This window comes from Otolemur garnettii, unplaced genomic scaffold (genome assembly GCF_000181295.1).
Source record: "Otolemur garnettii isolate 467f Iridium unplaced genomic scaffold, OtoGar3 scaffold00098, whole genome shotgun sequence".
In the NCBI taxonomy this organism is placed as follows: Eukaryota; Metazoa; Chordata; class Mammalia; order Primates; family Galagidae; genus Otolemur; species Otolemur garnettii.
Genome location: NW_003852493.1, coordinates 1,803,636 through 1,816,734, shown reverse-complemented (window position 1 = coordinate 1,816,734; position 13,099 = coordinate 1,803,636). Strand labels below are relative to the sequence as shown.

At 32.7% G+C, this 13,099-nt stretch overlaps 1 protein-coding gene across 4 annotated transcripts in view; it reads right to left on the bottom strand.

The window, feature by feature from the left end:
* Nucleotides 1–13,099, bottom strand: part of GALNT13 (polypeptide N-acetylgalactosaminyltransferase 13) — a 520,150-nt gene that overhangs the window by 170,876 nt on the left and 336,175 nt on the right. For all 4 annotated transcript variants that reach the window (XM_003795944.2, XM_023516812.1, XM_023516813.1 and 1 more), the window contains one exon: nt 4,019–4,136. In XM_003795944.2, the coding sequence (XP_003795992.1) occupies nt 4,019–4,136 (118 nt within the window). The remainder of the gene's footprint in view (nt 1–4,018; nt 4,137–13,099) is intronic.

Here is a 13,099-nt window from a genome sequence, read left to right as displayed (position 1 = left end):
AGGGCAAAGTAACTTTTAAGTGATCCTCAGGAATGCCATGGCTTGCACGTGTAAAGCTGAACAGCATATGGCCTCTCTACCCAACTGCCATTTAATGTAATTTATGTTTATTAAGTAGAGTACTCAGTGCTACGTATATAACCTTATTTAACTTTTCCACCAAGATAACTGAAGAAAGTGCTATTTCCCATTCTAGAGATGGACAAACTAAAACATAAGAAAATGTGATCTTACCCAAGCTTACACAGGTAGTAAGTGCCATATCTGGTCTTAAACCAAGAATTGTCTGACCCCCAGACCAAAGTCGTAACCATTAATCTACCTTTTGTGGCTCTGATACTGGCTTCTATGTCTCTTGCTGCTTATCAAAGGCAAGGACTTTTGGACGTGATGTTTGCTGGGTGACATTTATCCAGAGAATAGGGTTATTATTTAAAGGTAGATGATATTTATCCAGAGAATAGGGTTATTATTTAAAGGTAGATGATAATAGGGATATTATTTAAAGGTAGATGGTAATTCATAATTTAGTTGATTCATTTTATTATCAGTTACTTTATATGAGTATTCCTTTCTCAGTTCTTCCTTACTAAAATTTAAACTTGTTTCTTTAACATCTAACATTTCAGATTCTCTTCCCTTATTTTTTAATTTTTAATACTTATTGCTTATGTATTAATAAATCGCACATATTTATTATCTATTTCTTCCTCTAACATATAAATTCTATGAGAACACAAAGTTTTGGCCATTTTGTTCACCACTGTATCCATATCATCTGTTGGATTCAATAAATATTTGTTAAATAAATTGACTTTTATGTTCAGACAGTGTTCTTAGAAGTATGTTCTTTTGATAATTGTTATGTAATAGAGTGGGGAGGTATATCTGAACCTGAGCATTTGGAAGCATTAAGGTCTACCCAAGTAGAAAGTCTAACTTCTCTTCGATATATATTGTCTGTCATAAAAAGCTACAGCCTAGAAGATGAAGATAAGATCATGGACGACTCAATGGTCCCTGAACTGTGAAGGAAGATTGTATTTGTATGGTAGCTTCTTTCTTTCTCCTGATACTATCAATTGTTAGGATTGTTATGTTACAGATGGATGGACCTTAATGAGGAAGGAGTAGTATAGTACCTAACAGCATGTGTCCCGGTCTCAGAGTGCTGACTTACTAACAGGTTACTAGAAATGTTAGAAGTCACTATTATTACATGTTGAAGATTTTTATCCTGAAACTTCAAGAGATTTTCTAACCCATTGAAACTGTATTCAAATTCACTGCGTTAAAGAGGTTGGAAGCATCTTTTTAAGGATGTCTATTTGATGGCTTTCATCAAATTTTCAAATATCCTATGGTACCTATACTTCTTTGAGCATCAAAGATCAAGTGACACTTATAAATAAATCCTTGCAATGTATTCCTTTGATTTGGCTTAAATTCCCTTAAAGGGAGCCAGAATCTTAATATTTTGAAAGCCCTAAATAATTCTTTTTTACTTACACTAGCACCTATGGAGACCACAGCCACAAAACCACAACGAGTTTGCTACTATTCTAATCACCTTTTTAGGACTGAGGTTAAATCATTTGCTTATACTCACATGATAGACCAAAAAAAAAAAAGAAAGAAAAAAAGAAAGAAACAAACAAAACAAAAAACCCCAAAAACCCTCATACACAAATTTATAAAATAAGTTATCACATTTTTTAAATCAATTATACATACTCATCTCTCTCACAGGAATGTAGTTCTTTGAAAGTAAAGAAGCATCATTCCTTATTAATCTTTGTAGCCTCAGCATCTGGAAATGGTAAAGCACATCCCCACTTGCTCAATATATATATTTGTTATGTAATGATTAAGCTGGAAAGTTGGCTCAACTCTTCTGCTTATAAATCTTCAACATATCCTTATTTCGTGAAATCATGAAATTAATCTAGAGAAAAGGTCTCAATCTCTCGATCATTTTCTGATGTACTGCTCTACCATTTTCTCCTACTCAATATCTTTCTCAGCTATCATACTAATACAAACTAGTAAATAAGCACATTCATGTCCAGAGAAGAAAGTAAAACATGAATTAAAGTCTAATGAAAAGAAAAATATATAATTTGCTTCTATTGAAAGCATATGAGGACTAAAGAAAATAGTATGTTTTATTAATAAAATATTTGATAATATTTTTAGAAAGTCATAAGAATTATATTTCTTAATAATCCTAAGTAACTCATCACAGAAAATTCCTGTTTCAGTTTTTAAAGATCTGATCAATTTTATAGCTACTAGCTAAATTCCATCTCTCTCCCTGTATCTGTAGCATCTACCATACCCTTAATACATTCTTTCCTATGTATTTATAGTTCTGTTATTTTTCCTGACCAGGTTTTCCTTACTTATCATATTGTTATTATTATATTAAATTCTTTCCTACCTAATAAATCTTTTTAATCAGTTAGATGAAGAGTATTCCTTCATGATGGGAAATAGGTGATGAAAATTAAGGGAATCCATCAGCAAAGAATCAAGCTTAATAAGTAGGGAGAAAAGAGGTGAATAAAAGTTTTAGGAAAGAGAGCAGGTGGGCAATAGGATCATCGATAGTATAAATAACACTATGTTGATTTTTTTATTATGTAATCTCAGCATACCACCCAAAGAGTATTTCTTAATTGGTTAATGAATGAGTAAAGATTCTTATCATTAACATCTATGGGTAAACATACTGATTTTCCTTTCTTTTTTTCTTATTTTTATTTTCTTTATTGTCATTTCTTATTTCTTTCACTTTAAGAACTACAATAAGCAAAAATTTGGGGCCCCCTAACGTCCTCAAAGGTTTTGCCTAAGACTAAGGTGCTGAGTTTGGTTTGGTAAATTCCATCAGGCCGTATGTATTTAAATAGATATGGAACTAATAAAATTGTATTAAATGCTTACCTCGGATATTTGGCTATAAGAAAGTCTTCTAGGCAAAAGACTGATATAAATCCTTTTAGTGCCTTTAAAATAATTTAGATTATCCAAGATCCATTAAATTCTACATTATAGAAATTCAAAGTAACTCATTCATTTCCAAAGTTTAACATTTTCTAACTTGATATCAAACATATGTATATTATGTTTGTGAAAAATGTACTTTACATTCCAAATGAGAATTTAAAAGCTATAACTCTTGATAAATATATCCCAACTCTAATAATTTATTGAACAAATAATTTGGACAAAACAATGGTTTCACATATAGTTTACAGTGAATTGTAGGGGGAAAAAACCAACAGTATTATTAACTTAATTTATTTAAAATAATAATATAGGTAGTTTGAAGAAAAAAACCGTATGTTATTAGATTTCTATTTCTTAGCATGAAGACATATTTATGTGTCTATATATTAGATTTTAAAATATAACGAAATATTAAAATTATTTGTACACTTCCTAATATCACATTTACACAGACGTATTCCTCAATTTTAATTTACTTGCAAGGTTGTATTGTAAGTGACCATTAAATTTGCTTTATTTAAACTAATCGAACACTAATTTCTATAGTGGTGGCAACAGTCATGGTACTTGTAGAATTGTACAGAATTCCTTTGACCACAGGCCACTGTTAATTGTGTTTGAGAATAATTTTAAGTAGCACTTGAAAATTCAGATCGTAACACTTATAAGTTTCAGTTCAAAAACACAAAGTGATTATATGGAGTGACACTTTATTATATTTTTAAAAAGTCCTTTTTTATTTCATCACTTGGAAGACCTAATGTCTTTTTACTGTGAATTAAAGAATTATTTTTTAAGATTTTAAAAATATCTATACTTTCTCATTTAACAGTAAATATTGCATGCAATAAGACGCTAGAAAAACTTCTAAATATGTATTAAAAGGACCAACTGATCAGTGCCGTGTATCAGTTAGCAAAGACTTGACAGTAAATTACTGGGTCTGACATGGGCATGCTATAGCATAGTATATTCAGCATCAAAAAATAAAGTAAAATGCCATTACCCTAAAAGACATTTCAAGATTCTCTCCACCCCAGATATCCATTCCTGCATCGTAAGTTCCTATCTCTTCAAAGTAGTTTCTGTCAATAGAAAATAGGCCACCAGCCATAGTAGGGGTCCTAGTTGAAAAAAAAAAAAAAGAAAAGAATATCTTTTGAAAACAATGTGTGGAATTTAAAGAGACTATAGATAGCAAATATTTTTGAAACATTTTAATTATTAAAAATAATACTCAAAAATTTCAAACTGGAAACAGAAAATCAAGGTTTTATAAGTAATAAATAGCATTTTCTCTCACATTTTCTGTAAAATTTGCTTAGGATTAATCTATGTCATTCTTACAGATGGTCAAATAGCTACATGAAAAACACTGGCCACTTAAGACTGGGGCTTTCAGCTGCCTTCTAAAGGATAGTGAAGAAAGGTTTTTGCCTTGTGTGTTGTCCTTAAAGAGATTAAGTAACTGGTCATGAAATTACCAGTTGTGATCTCTGGTCACACAATTAATAAGTTGCCTTAATATAAATTCTAGGACCTGTGGACATAGTTTCTCTATCAAAAGATCCATAGCCAACTTAAACATGAAAATAATTACCTGTTATAAAATATTTATGGGAAAAATATATTATTCTAGTTACAAAAGTACTTCTTAACATAAGAGTTTTACATCTAAGGGTTTATTCTCTTTATCTAATTAAAAGGATAAAATTAACCAACTGTACCTGTGGATAAACATAAGTCCCATGTAGGTTTAAAAGGATATTTGGCAGGGATTCTAACACTTTTTCTTAGAAGTAAATGATTGTTGGTTCTGTCATTCAAAATTTCTCTATATAAATTAAGAAGTCAGATGTTCAGTTTTTAAAGGATTAATTAATTGAAAAAGATTAGTGCTTAATGTGTGGGCTATGCAAGTTTTTCTACCTATGCAAAATGAATTCAAAATCAAAAATAACATAGTAATTGTTCACAAATAGATCCATACTGGCAATGATAGTTTCTGAATGTTAGTTGTAATGTAGTGGTTTCCAACTTACATAGCAATTAGTAGCACCTGAGGCAGCTCTTAAAAAGTTGCTCATGCTTGGGCATCGCCCTCCAAAGATTCTGATTTAACCAGCCAAGAGTGGGCTGTGATTTTTGTATTGTCTGAAGTTCTCAGGTGATTCTAATGTGCTGCCCTAATGTAGCGCTTTAATATACTGCTTAAAGATGAGAGGTGCTTATCTAGTAACTTAGGTTTGCAATGCTCATCTGAGTAGTCTCTGCGTTTGTTAATGAAAATATAATGTTTTGCTTTTCTCCAAATTATATCCCCTGTCTGCCAAAGGTTATGCTCACATTTTAATTAAACAGAATCATTCATTGAAAATGCACCAAATAATATTGTAGTTGGACATGTACTATATTGCAAAGTTCTCTCTTTCTCCCAGTGCTCTCACTGTTTTGTGCTCAGGTAATTAACCGTCCATCAGTTGGAGTAGCAGAGCTTGGCTTAGTCTCAGAGCTGTTTTATTGTTTCTCATCTTCCTATCATGAATGGTATCATTGACCTTCTGAGTTATAATGAGAAACACTAACAAAGCTAAACAGATGGTAATTACGAAGTAGCCATGACCCTCACCTGATTGGGGTTTTGGAACTCCGTGGCAATAACTATATAAGGTATTACAGTGATGGAGAGTCTGCTTAATAAAATTAGGAACCCAAATTGCTGCAATTATCCTATCATAATGCAGCCAAATGCTTAAGAATGTTAAATAATGCCTTTTTAATAAGTTCAAAGTCTCTACCTGCTTATCTACTTACTGATAAAGTGTTAACACATTTTAATTTAAATATTGCATTGTATGGTATCTTACAGTTGGTCATCATTCCTAAAAGTGTGTAAGAATATGTGTTAAATGGTTATAAATAAACTATATTTAATCATGAGAATGACTCAAATAACTTTCACTTGTGCTTGAAAAATAAGAAAAATATAGCCCAAAATTACACCTCCTCAAAACATGCTGTTATTTTCTGAAGATGATGCTTCTTGATAGATCTTTTGTGTCAGTAATGATAGGTTTCTTAGTTTAGACACTGTGCCTTACTATAATGCCTATAGCCCTAGCAGTGGTATGCACATGCTTCGTTCTAATTTGACTGCCCTGTAGTATGCCTAATGAAACATTTACATAGGCTTCTGTTCACATTAAGTGTTCAGGATGTCTACAAAATGAAAAACATTGAGTATAGTTGAATTGGCTGAAATTATTTGCTTTTCAAAATGTGTCTACACAAGGTCAAATTCAGTTCAATCAATTTGTGTGAGGGGGGAATAATCAGTTCAATGGCTGTGAACACTGCCCACCACACAGTAAGCAGGCAGAGATGAACTGAGTACATGAAAGTAAAACACGTAGCACAGTTCCCAACTCATGACAGTTAATAAGGTTAGATAACTATCTTTTTAGTTATTAATGTTAATCATTCAAATAAAACTCTTATGTGTCCTTCACTTAATTTTGGTTCTCATACACATAAGCCTCCTTTTGCATTTCAAATTATTTGGAACTATTTCATATCCAAGATACTGACTTTGAAATTGAGCTTGAAACACACTTATTCTTTAACTCTTCCCAATTCCATAGGAAATAACTTTTCATCCTTCATGGACAATTACAATTCCTTAGTTAATCCATATTCTCTTGTTAATAGCTCCCTTCAGGATAATTTTTCCTTCCCTTCTCCCTGCCCCTCTTCAAGCTTTTGCCATGTCAGTAAAAACTAGTTCGCTCCCTGGTTTCTCTGTCCCTACTTTCTGCAATTCTCAATTCTCTTTTGTAAATCTTAGTACCTGTGTGAATTTACCCTTTACTTCACTCGCTTCTGCTGCTAGACCCAGAGAATGATAGGTAAAGTGATAAGATGCGGCCAATTGGTTATGCAAGTTCATGTCATTGATGCTCTGCATAGCTTACAAGCTGTTAACTATTTTAACTATGTTTATTTATTCACCGGTCTTATTTTTAACTGGTTCTTTTCCAAAAGTGTCAGACTCTTCATAAAGACTTGGGGATGAAGGCAATGCACAAAATTTAAACTCTCTCAATCACGAAATCTAAGCCCTTCAAATCACATCCCTTCTGTATCTTCCCATGGCCTCTTCCGTCACCTGTCGCGCAGGAAAGAACATCTCTTTCCCTCTCGCTGTGTAGCATTTACGCTCGTACCAGCAGCAGGCTCTCTCCTGAACACTCTTTCAGACACTTGCTCATTGACCATAACATGTTTTATGCCTTTGATTTCTAGATCGTACCCTTGAGCTTACAAACTTGCTCAATTACATTTTGCTCTACACCTAAGTATATTTTCACTCCATCTTACTATTCTTTTCAAACTAGGGACACATATTTTCTACTCCCTTCACTGGTAACCTTAATGAACAGATACTTTTTACGTACTCCCTGAACTCCTTTTGACCTTCTAACTAGAAGCTGGATCCTACTCCCACCTCTATAACAACTCCTTTCTGAAAGGTCCCCCTTGGTTACAAACTTCAGTAGTCTTTCCTTAACTTCTTCATCTGAAAACATATAATTTAAGATGTCAGCCTTCCTGCTTCACTTTTTCACCTCTAGCTCCCACCGCATGGTCCTATAGTGTTTTCCCTGCTATTAATTTGTTCATTTTATGATTCTTATTGATGCCACTTCCTCTTCCTTTCCCTTGCCAGCAGCTACGAGAACTTGATCAAGATTCTAGTTTGACATCTGTCACATGAAGACAATATATCGCTATATTATTCTTCTGTATATACGTGCATATAATTAATTTTTCTCTTGCTCAAGCTGTAACCTCCCTGAGGGTCTGTCGGGGCACTTTTCTCTCCTATGCTTTCTATCTAGGTAAGGTCCTTCATCCTATGCCTGTAACTGGCACCTCTGTGAGGCTGACTTCTCATCCGTGTTCTCTGACCTTTTCCCTCTGTATGTGTATCAGTCATGACCTAATAATTACTTCTTAGATTTTTTTTTTTTCAAAAAATTCTCTGACTCCGCTCTGTATGTGTAACATAGACATGAGGATTTTCTGCCCCTCCACTTCCCTTTCAATATCTTGTATTTCCTTCCAGCAACTTAATACGAAACGACAAAATCATTTTTCAGCTACTTTCTTTGTTGTGCCTTATTCTATCATTTCCCAAATACTTTCTTTTTTTTTTTTTCTGAAGTACTTTTGACTGTCACCTATGTTATAATAGTCACTAGCCAATGTTATCCCTCTATTTCTAGCCATTTGCTAATAGAATCCTCTTAGAATTTAAGAATCTGGATGGCTTTAGATTCTTTTGCTTCTAACATTTATTAGAAATAAGTTAAATTATATTCAAAATAATTTTGCTTCCACAATTTATTCTACAAATTATAGCCAGATTAATTTGTTTATGTCCATGTTCCTCTAGAATGTTAACTGGATATTCAAAAATCTGTATTAAGTAATAAAGTCCAGCTTCTTATGCTGGCATCAATGATCTAATGCCACCCATGAGATCCTTTCATCTCCTTTTAACTGTTTCGGCATATGTGAAGTGTTTTTAGCTGTTACTAGTAAATGCTTCACATTTTTGTGCCTTAGAATATTTGTTTATATCCATTATTCACCTTGATTTTCTTTTTCAAACTCTCCTTATATGTTAAAACTTCCTTTGTCCTAGGCCCATATAAATGTTATATATTCCCTGTGGGCTGCCTTCCACATAACCACTGCCACCTGCCACCAAGCTGAATATAATCTTCCCTTCTATATCCCTCAATTTCTGCCTTTCTCAAGGCTTTTTTAGTTCTTACTGTATGTAGTATAATATTACATTTATTTCTGTAAACATTTCACCATGTCTATAAAAATAGCAAATATAGCAGATTAATAGTATTAAGCTCTTAATAGATATCTGTTGAAGAAATAACATAAACCAATGAGCAATATATGTCTGTGGCCACAAAATAATCTATTTGAAAGTTAAAATTACCTGAAATTGTATTTCTGAAATTCCAAAAAAAAGTTCTTTGCTCACTTCTGCTAAATTGAGTAAAAAAGATGCCTTCACTAATTCCAAAATTTTTAAAGGCTCTCTCATCTAATAGAAGCTTTAGGGTTTGAGTTTGATGGTATTTGAAACCTGACTTCAGCATTATAAAACTAATATATGTGACAAAAACTACATGTACCTCAAAAATCTATTGAAAATTTAAAAAGATATAAATACTAAAGGCCTCCAAAAAATAATCATATAACTTTTATCAGAAGTGGGTATATCAACAGAAACTGTGATATGATGCATTTTGATTATTCAGTCGTGCTAAAACACAATGCCTGTATTTTCACCAAGAAGGCAATGTATCTTGTATTTCACAGTGGGATAATCACCACTTGTGTGAAAAGAAGATAGAGAATAAGGAAATTCTAAGTGTCAACCAAATTTGTTATTTCAAAAATTGGATTTTGTAGCTAGATTGATTAGATTCAAACCCCAACCCCATAGCATGTGACCTTCAGCAAGTCTCTTAGAATCTGTGCTCAAGTTTCATCATCTGTGAAATGTGAATTACATGAGTTATATATGCAACTCTTATACTAGCACCAGCACAATGCTAGTGCTACAGACATTTTAGCTGTTATTTTTATTATAAAAGAGGAATACATCTATGTTTACCAATATAATTAGCTTTATTTGATTGTTTTAAGAGCCCAGTTAATTTTTAAATAGAATTGTAATATTTTAGAGCTCTAAAAGCCATACAGATTTGCTCAACAAATTTAGTTACGTGTTTAAGTGACTTGTCAAGGATGGCCTGGATAGTAAATGATCTATCATCTCTCTCTCTATCCATCCATCTATCTTCTTGTCTAGTCATCTACCAATCAGTCATCTCTCAGTTAATCAGTATAACTTATACACCAAAGAATTTGAGGTAATTAATTAGAAATTTGTTTTTCCTGATTTCAGAGTTCAAGTTTATACATCACGTTTTCTTCTGAGTTTCGGTACTGTTCTTTAGATGCACTTTCTTTCAAAGTTATTGAAACTTCCTTACTTTTCAGTACTTTTTTTTTTCTTTGCTGTATCAAGAGTGTATTTCCTCTTACTTGGCAAATAACCAAGGTTCTTGATGAAAAGCACCAAAGAAAGTCTGACAGACAGTAGCTTAGCTCTGGGCTGTTGTTTATAATGGTCAAATACAGAATTCCTAGACTATTAGTATTTAGATGTGTATTAATAACATTTACCATATATTGTAAGTCATGAAAATGATAAAAATGGGTTATTTTTTTACTTACACAACTGTGGGGCATAAATAGCTGAAACATTCACATGATTTTTATTTTTTGACATTGTGAAATCCGGCCGGGCTCATGCCTATAATCCTAACACTCTGGGGCACTGTGGCAGGTGAATCTGGCCGGGCTGACTCCTGTAGTCCTAACACTCTGGGGTGCTATGGCAGGTGGATTGCTGAAGCTCATGAGTTTGAGACCAGCCTGAGCAAGAGCAAGACCCCATTTCTACTAAAAATGAAAGACACTGAGGCAAGAGGATCACTTGAGCCTAAGAATTCGAGGTTGCTGTGAGCTATTGACACCACAGTCTCCACCCAGGGTGACAGAGTGAGACTATGTCTCAAAAAAATAAATGAATAATAAGTAAAATCTAATGTCTTCATTCAGTAAACCATTTTTCAGGTTTAGAAACTAAAAGAAAATGAAATGCTGTGTTTTTCTCCTTCCTTCGTTATTCTGTCCACTAACCAACACAGAAAGCAGAGGAGAGAAAACGGAAGCAAAGGCACAAATCTGCTTCCGTCAGAGTGACAAAGAATCAAATGTGATTAAAGATTTTAACAGATAAAAGATGGTAGTTTGGTGGAACACTGAACACTATTACAGAGATCTGAACATATGTTTGGGTATGAAGATGCAGATTTCTATACAGAAGGCACTATTACTTTAAGGGTTTATCTGGCTTAGGCCCTGAGCAAGGAAGCTTACTCAAATCCTATGAAGTCTATGGAATAGAAACAAGCCCAATACTATTCTAAAGGTTAAGGAAAAACTGTAACGATCTGCTTAGGCAAACGATTTGTTTTGCTGCCAATGAACTCATTCACCAAGAAGTATGGGCATTGAATACTTTGACCTGTGCTTGAGGATCTATGTTTCCAATAAAGGAGTTTTTCTTTTTCTCTTTTCCCGTACATTCTTTTTTATAATCCACATTGCCTGATGAAACTCTTAGCTTCCACAAAGATAGGCAGGAGTGGGTGCAAATTTTAATCTTTCCTTATATTTTCATTTCATGATTACAAGCAGTTAAAATAAGCAAGGGGATAAGGGAGAATCATGTTTTAAAATGTTCGGTTAATGTGATAAATGATTTAGAGTATAAATGTGATACTTAATTCAATACTCTGAACACTTTATGTTATAACCTGTTTTCTTCTCAGCTGAATAGACCACTAAGAAAGACTTATAAATCATCCTCTAAGCCATGGAGATGTAATATAACATAAATGTGCTATATTTTTTTTAAGATACATTTGAAGATTCCCTCTGGGATGAGAATTTTGACTTCTCTCCTAATTGACACACATTAGTTTTTGACATGGGTAAACATGAATGTTCACCTGTTGAGCATTCCAAAGTTCAATGCCTCCTTTCAAAGCCTCTGTTAGGCTCACAATGATGATTTAATATCTCTTACAAAAATATTTTCAAGGCTTTGGTGGTATCTATTTCTGCTTCTTTTCTCCAATGCAAACAAATCTTACAGCTGGATTGAGAAAAGTCTAATAAAGAAAATCTGATAGATAAAAATTAATAAGTAAATTATTAGTTACCTTTAAATATGAGAAACTTTGTCTAACATATGATTTTATAGAATAAAATATGTGTTTTTATTTAGTATGCTAATTAAAGAAATTATAAACTGAAGTTAATGATGGGTTTTTGGGGAGGAGAAGTCAAACAAGTAGGAAGTATTAATACTAAAACAAATTTCATTATCATTCAGTTGCATGTCTCCAAAGAGACCATACACTATAGGTAAAAGTTGTGGACAAAAAATAAATAACTAGTAAAATATAAAGTGTAAACAAGTAAAGTTTTAAAGCACTTTAGCTACAAAAAACAGGAGAAGAGCTATATAAGCAAGACATTAGCAGCCATGACAATCTTTATGTGTGAAAAAAATGCAATGATATAGAAAAACAATGAAGATAAATCAATTTTTAAATTATGAATAAACCAGAAGAAGGTGTTCTAGAGGGAAGGAGAGTCTGGAATGCGGGGGTCACAGTGTATGGCGCACATCTTGGGGGTGGTACACAATTATAAAAGGGACTTTACCTAACAAATACCATCAGTGTAACCTAATTCTTTGTGCCTTCAATGAATCCCAAACAATTTAAAAACATTAAACAAAAAAAGATTTTCTAGAAGTAAAATCTGAAAAAAGGTAGCTTATTGGTGTTCTGTTTCTTTATGGGTTTAGGTGCTTGTTATATGTATTTATTTTGCAATATATACATGTTACATTATCACAAATAAATTTAAATTCTAATTCTTCTCAAGTATAGTTCTTATTTTAATATTTCATAGCACTTCATGAGTTAAGCAAGGCAAGGCAAATAATTTTCCATTTTATAGTTGAAAAGACTTGGTAAATTCCCAGTTGGAGGAGCTTGAAATAAAGTCAGAGCCTCCAAAGTCAGCTTCAATGCTGTTTCTATAATCATACTAGAATGATGCAGGAAATACATTAGCATTTGAACATTTGTGAGTTTTTCATGATAAAGTGCAACAATTTTAATCTAAGATATTATTAATAATGTTATTAACTTGATCTTCTTTTTAAATTCCTAAATTCTAATTAAGTGAAAAATAAATGTATGAGATCAGAGAAATGTTATTAAAAAAGGAATATAAACAAGTTAAACAGGTGAGAAAGAAAAACTAATAATTACATCTATGATTGATTCATTATTGTAATCAGGATAAAAAAAATCTGAAACACTTCTGTTTTACTTTAGAAATTCACATA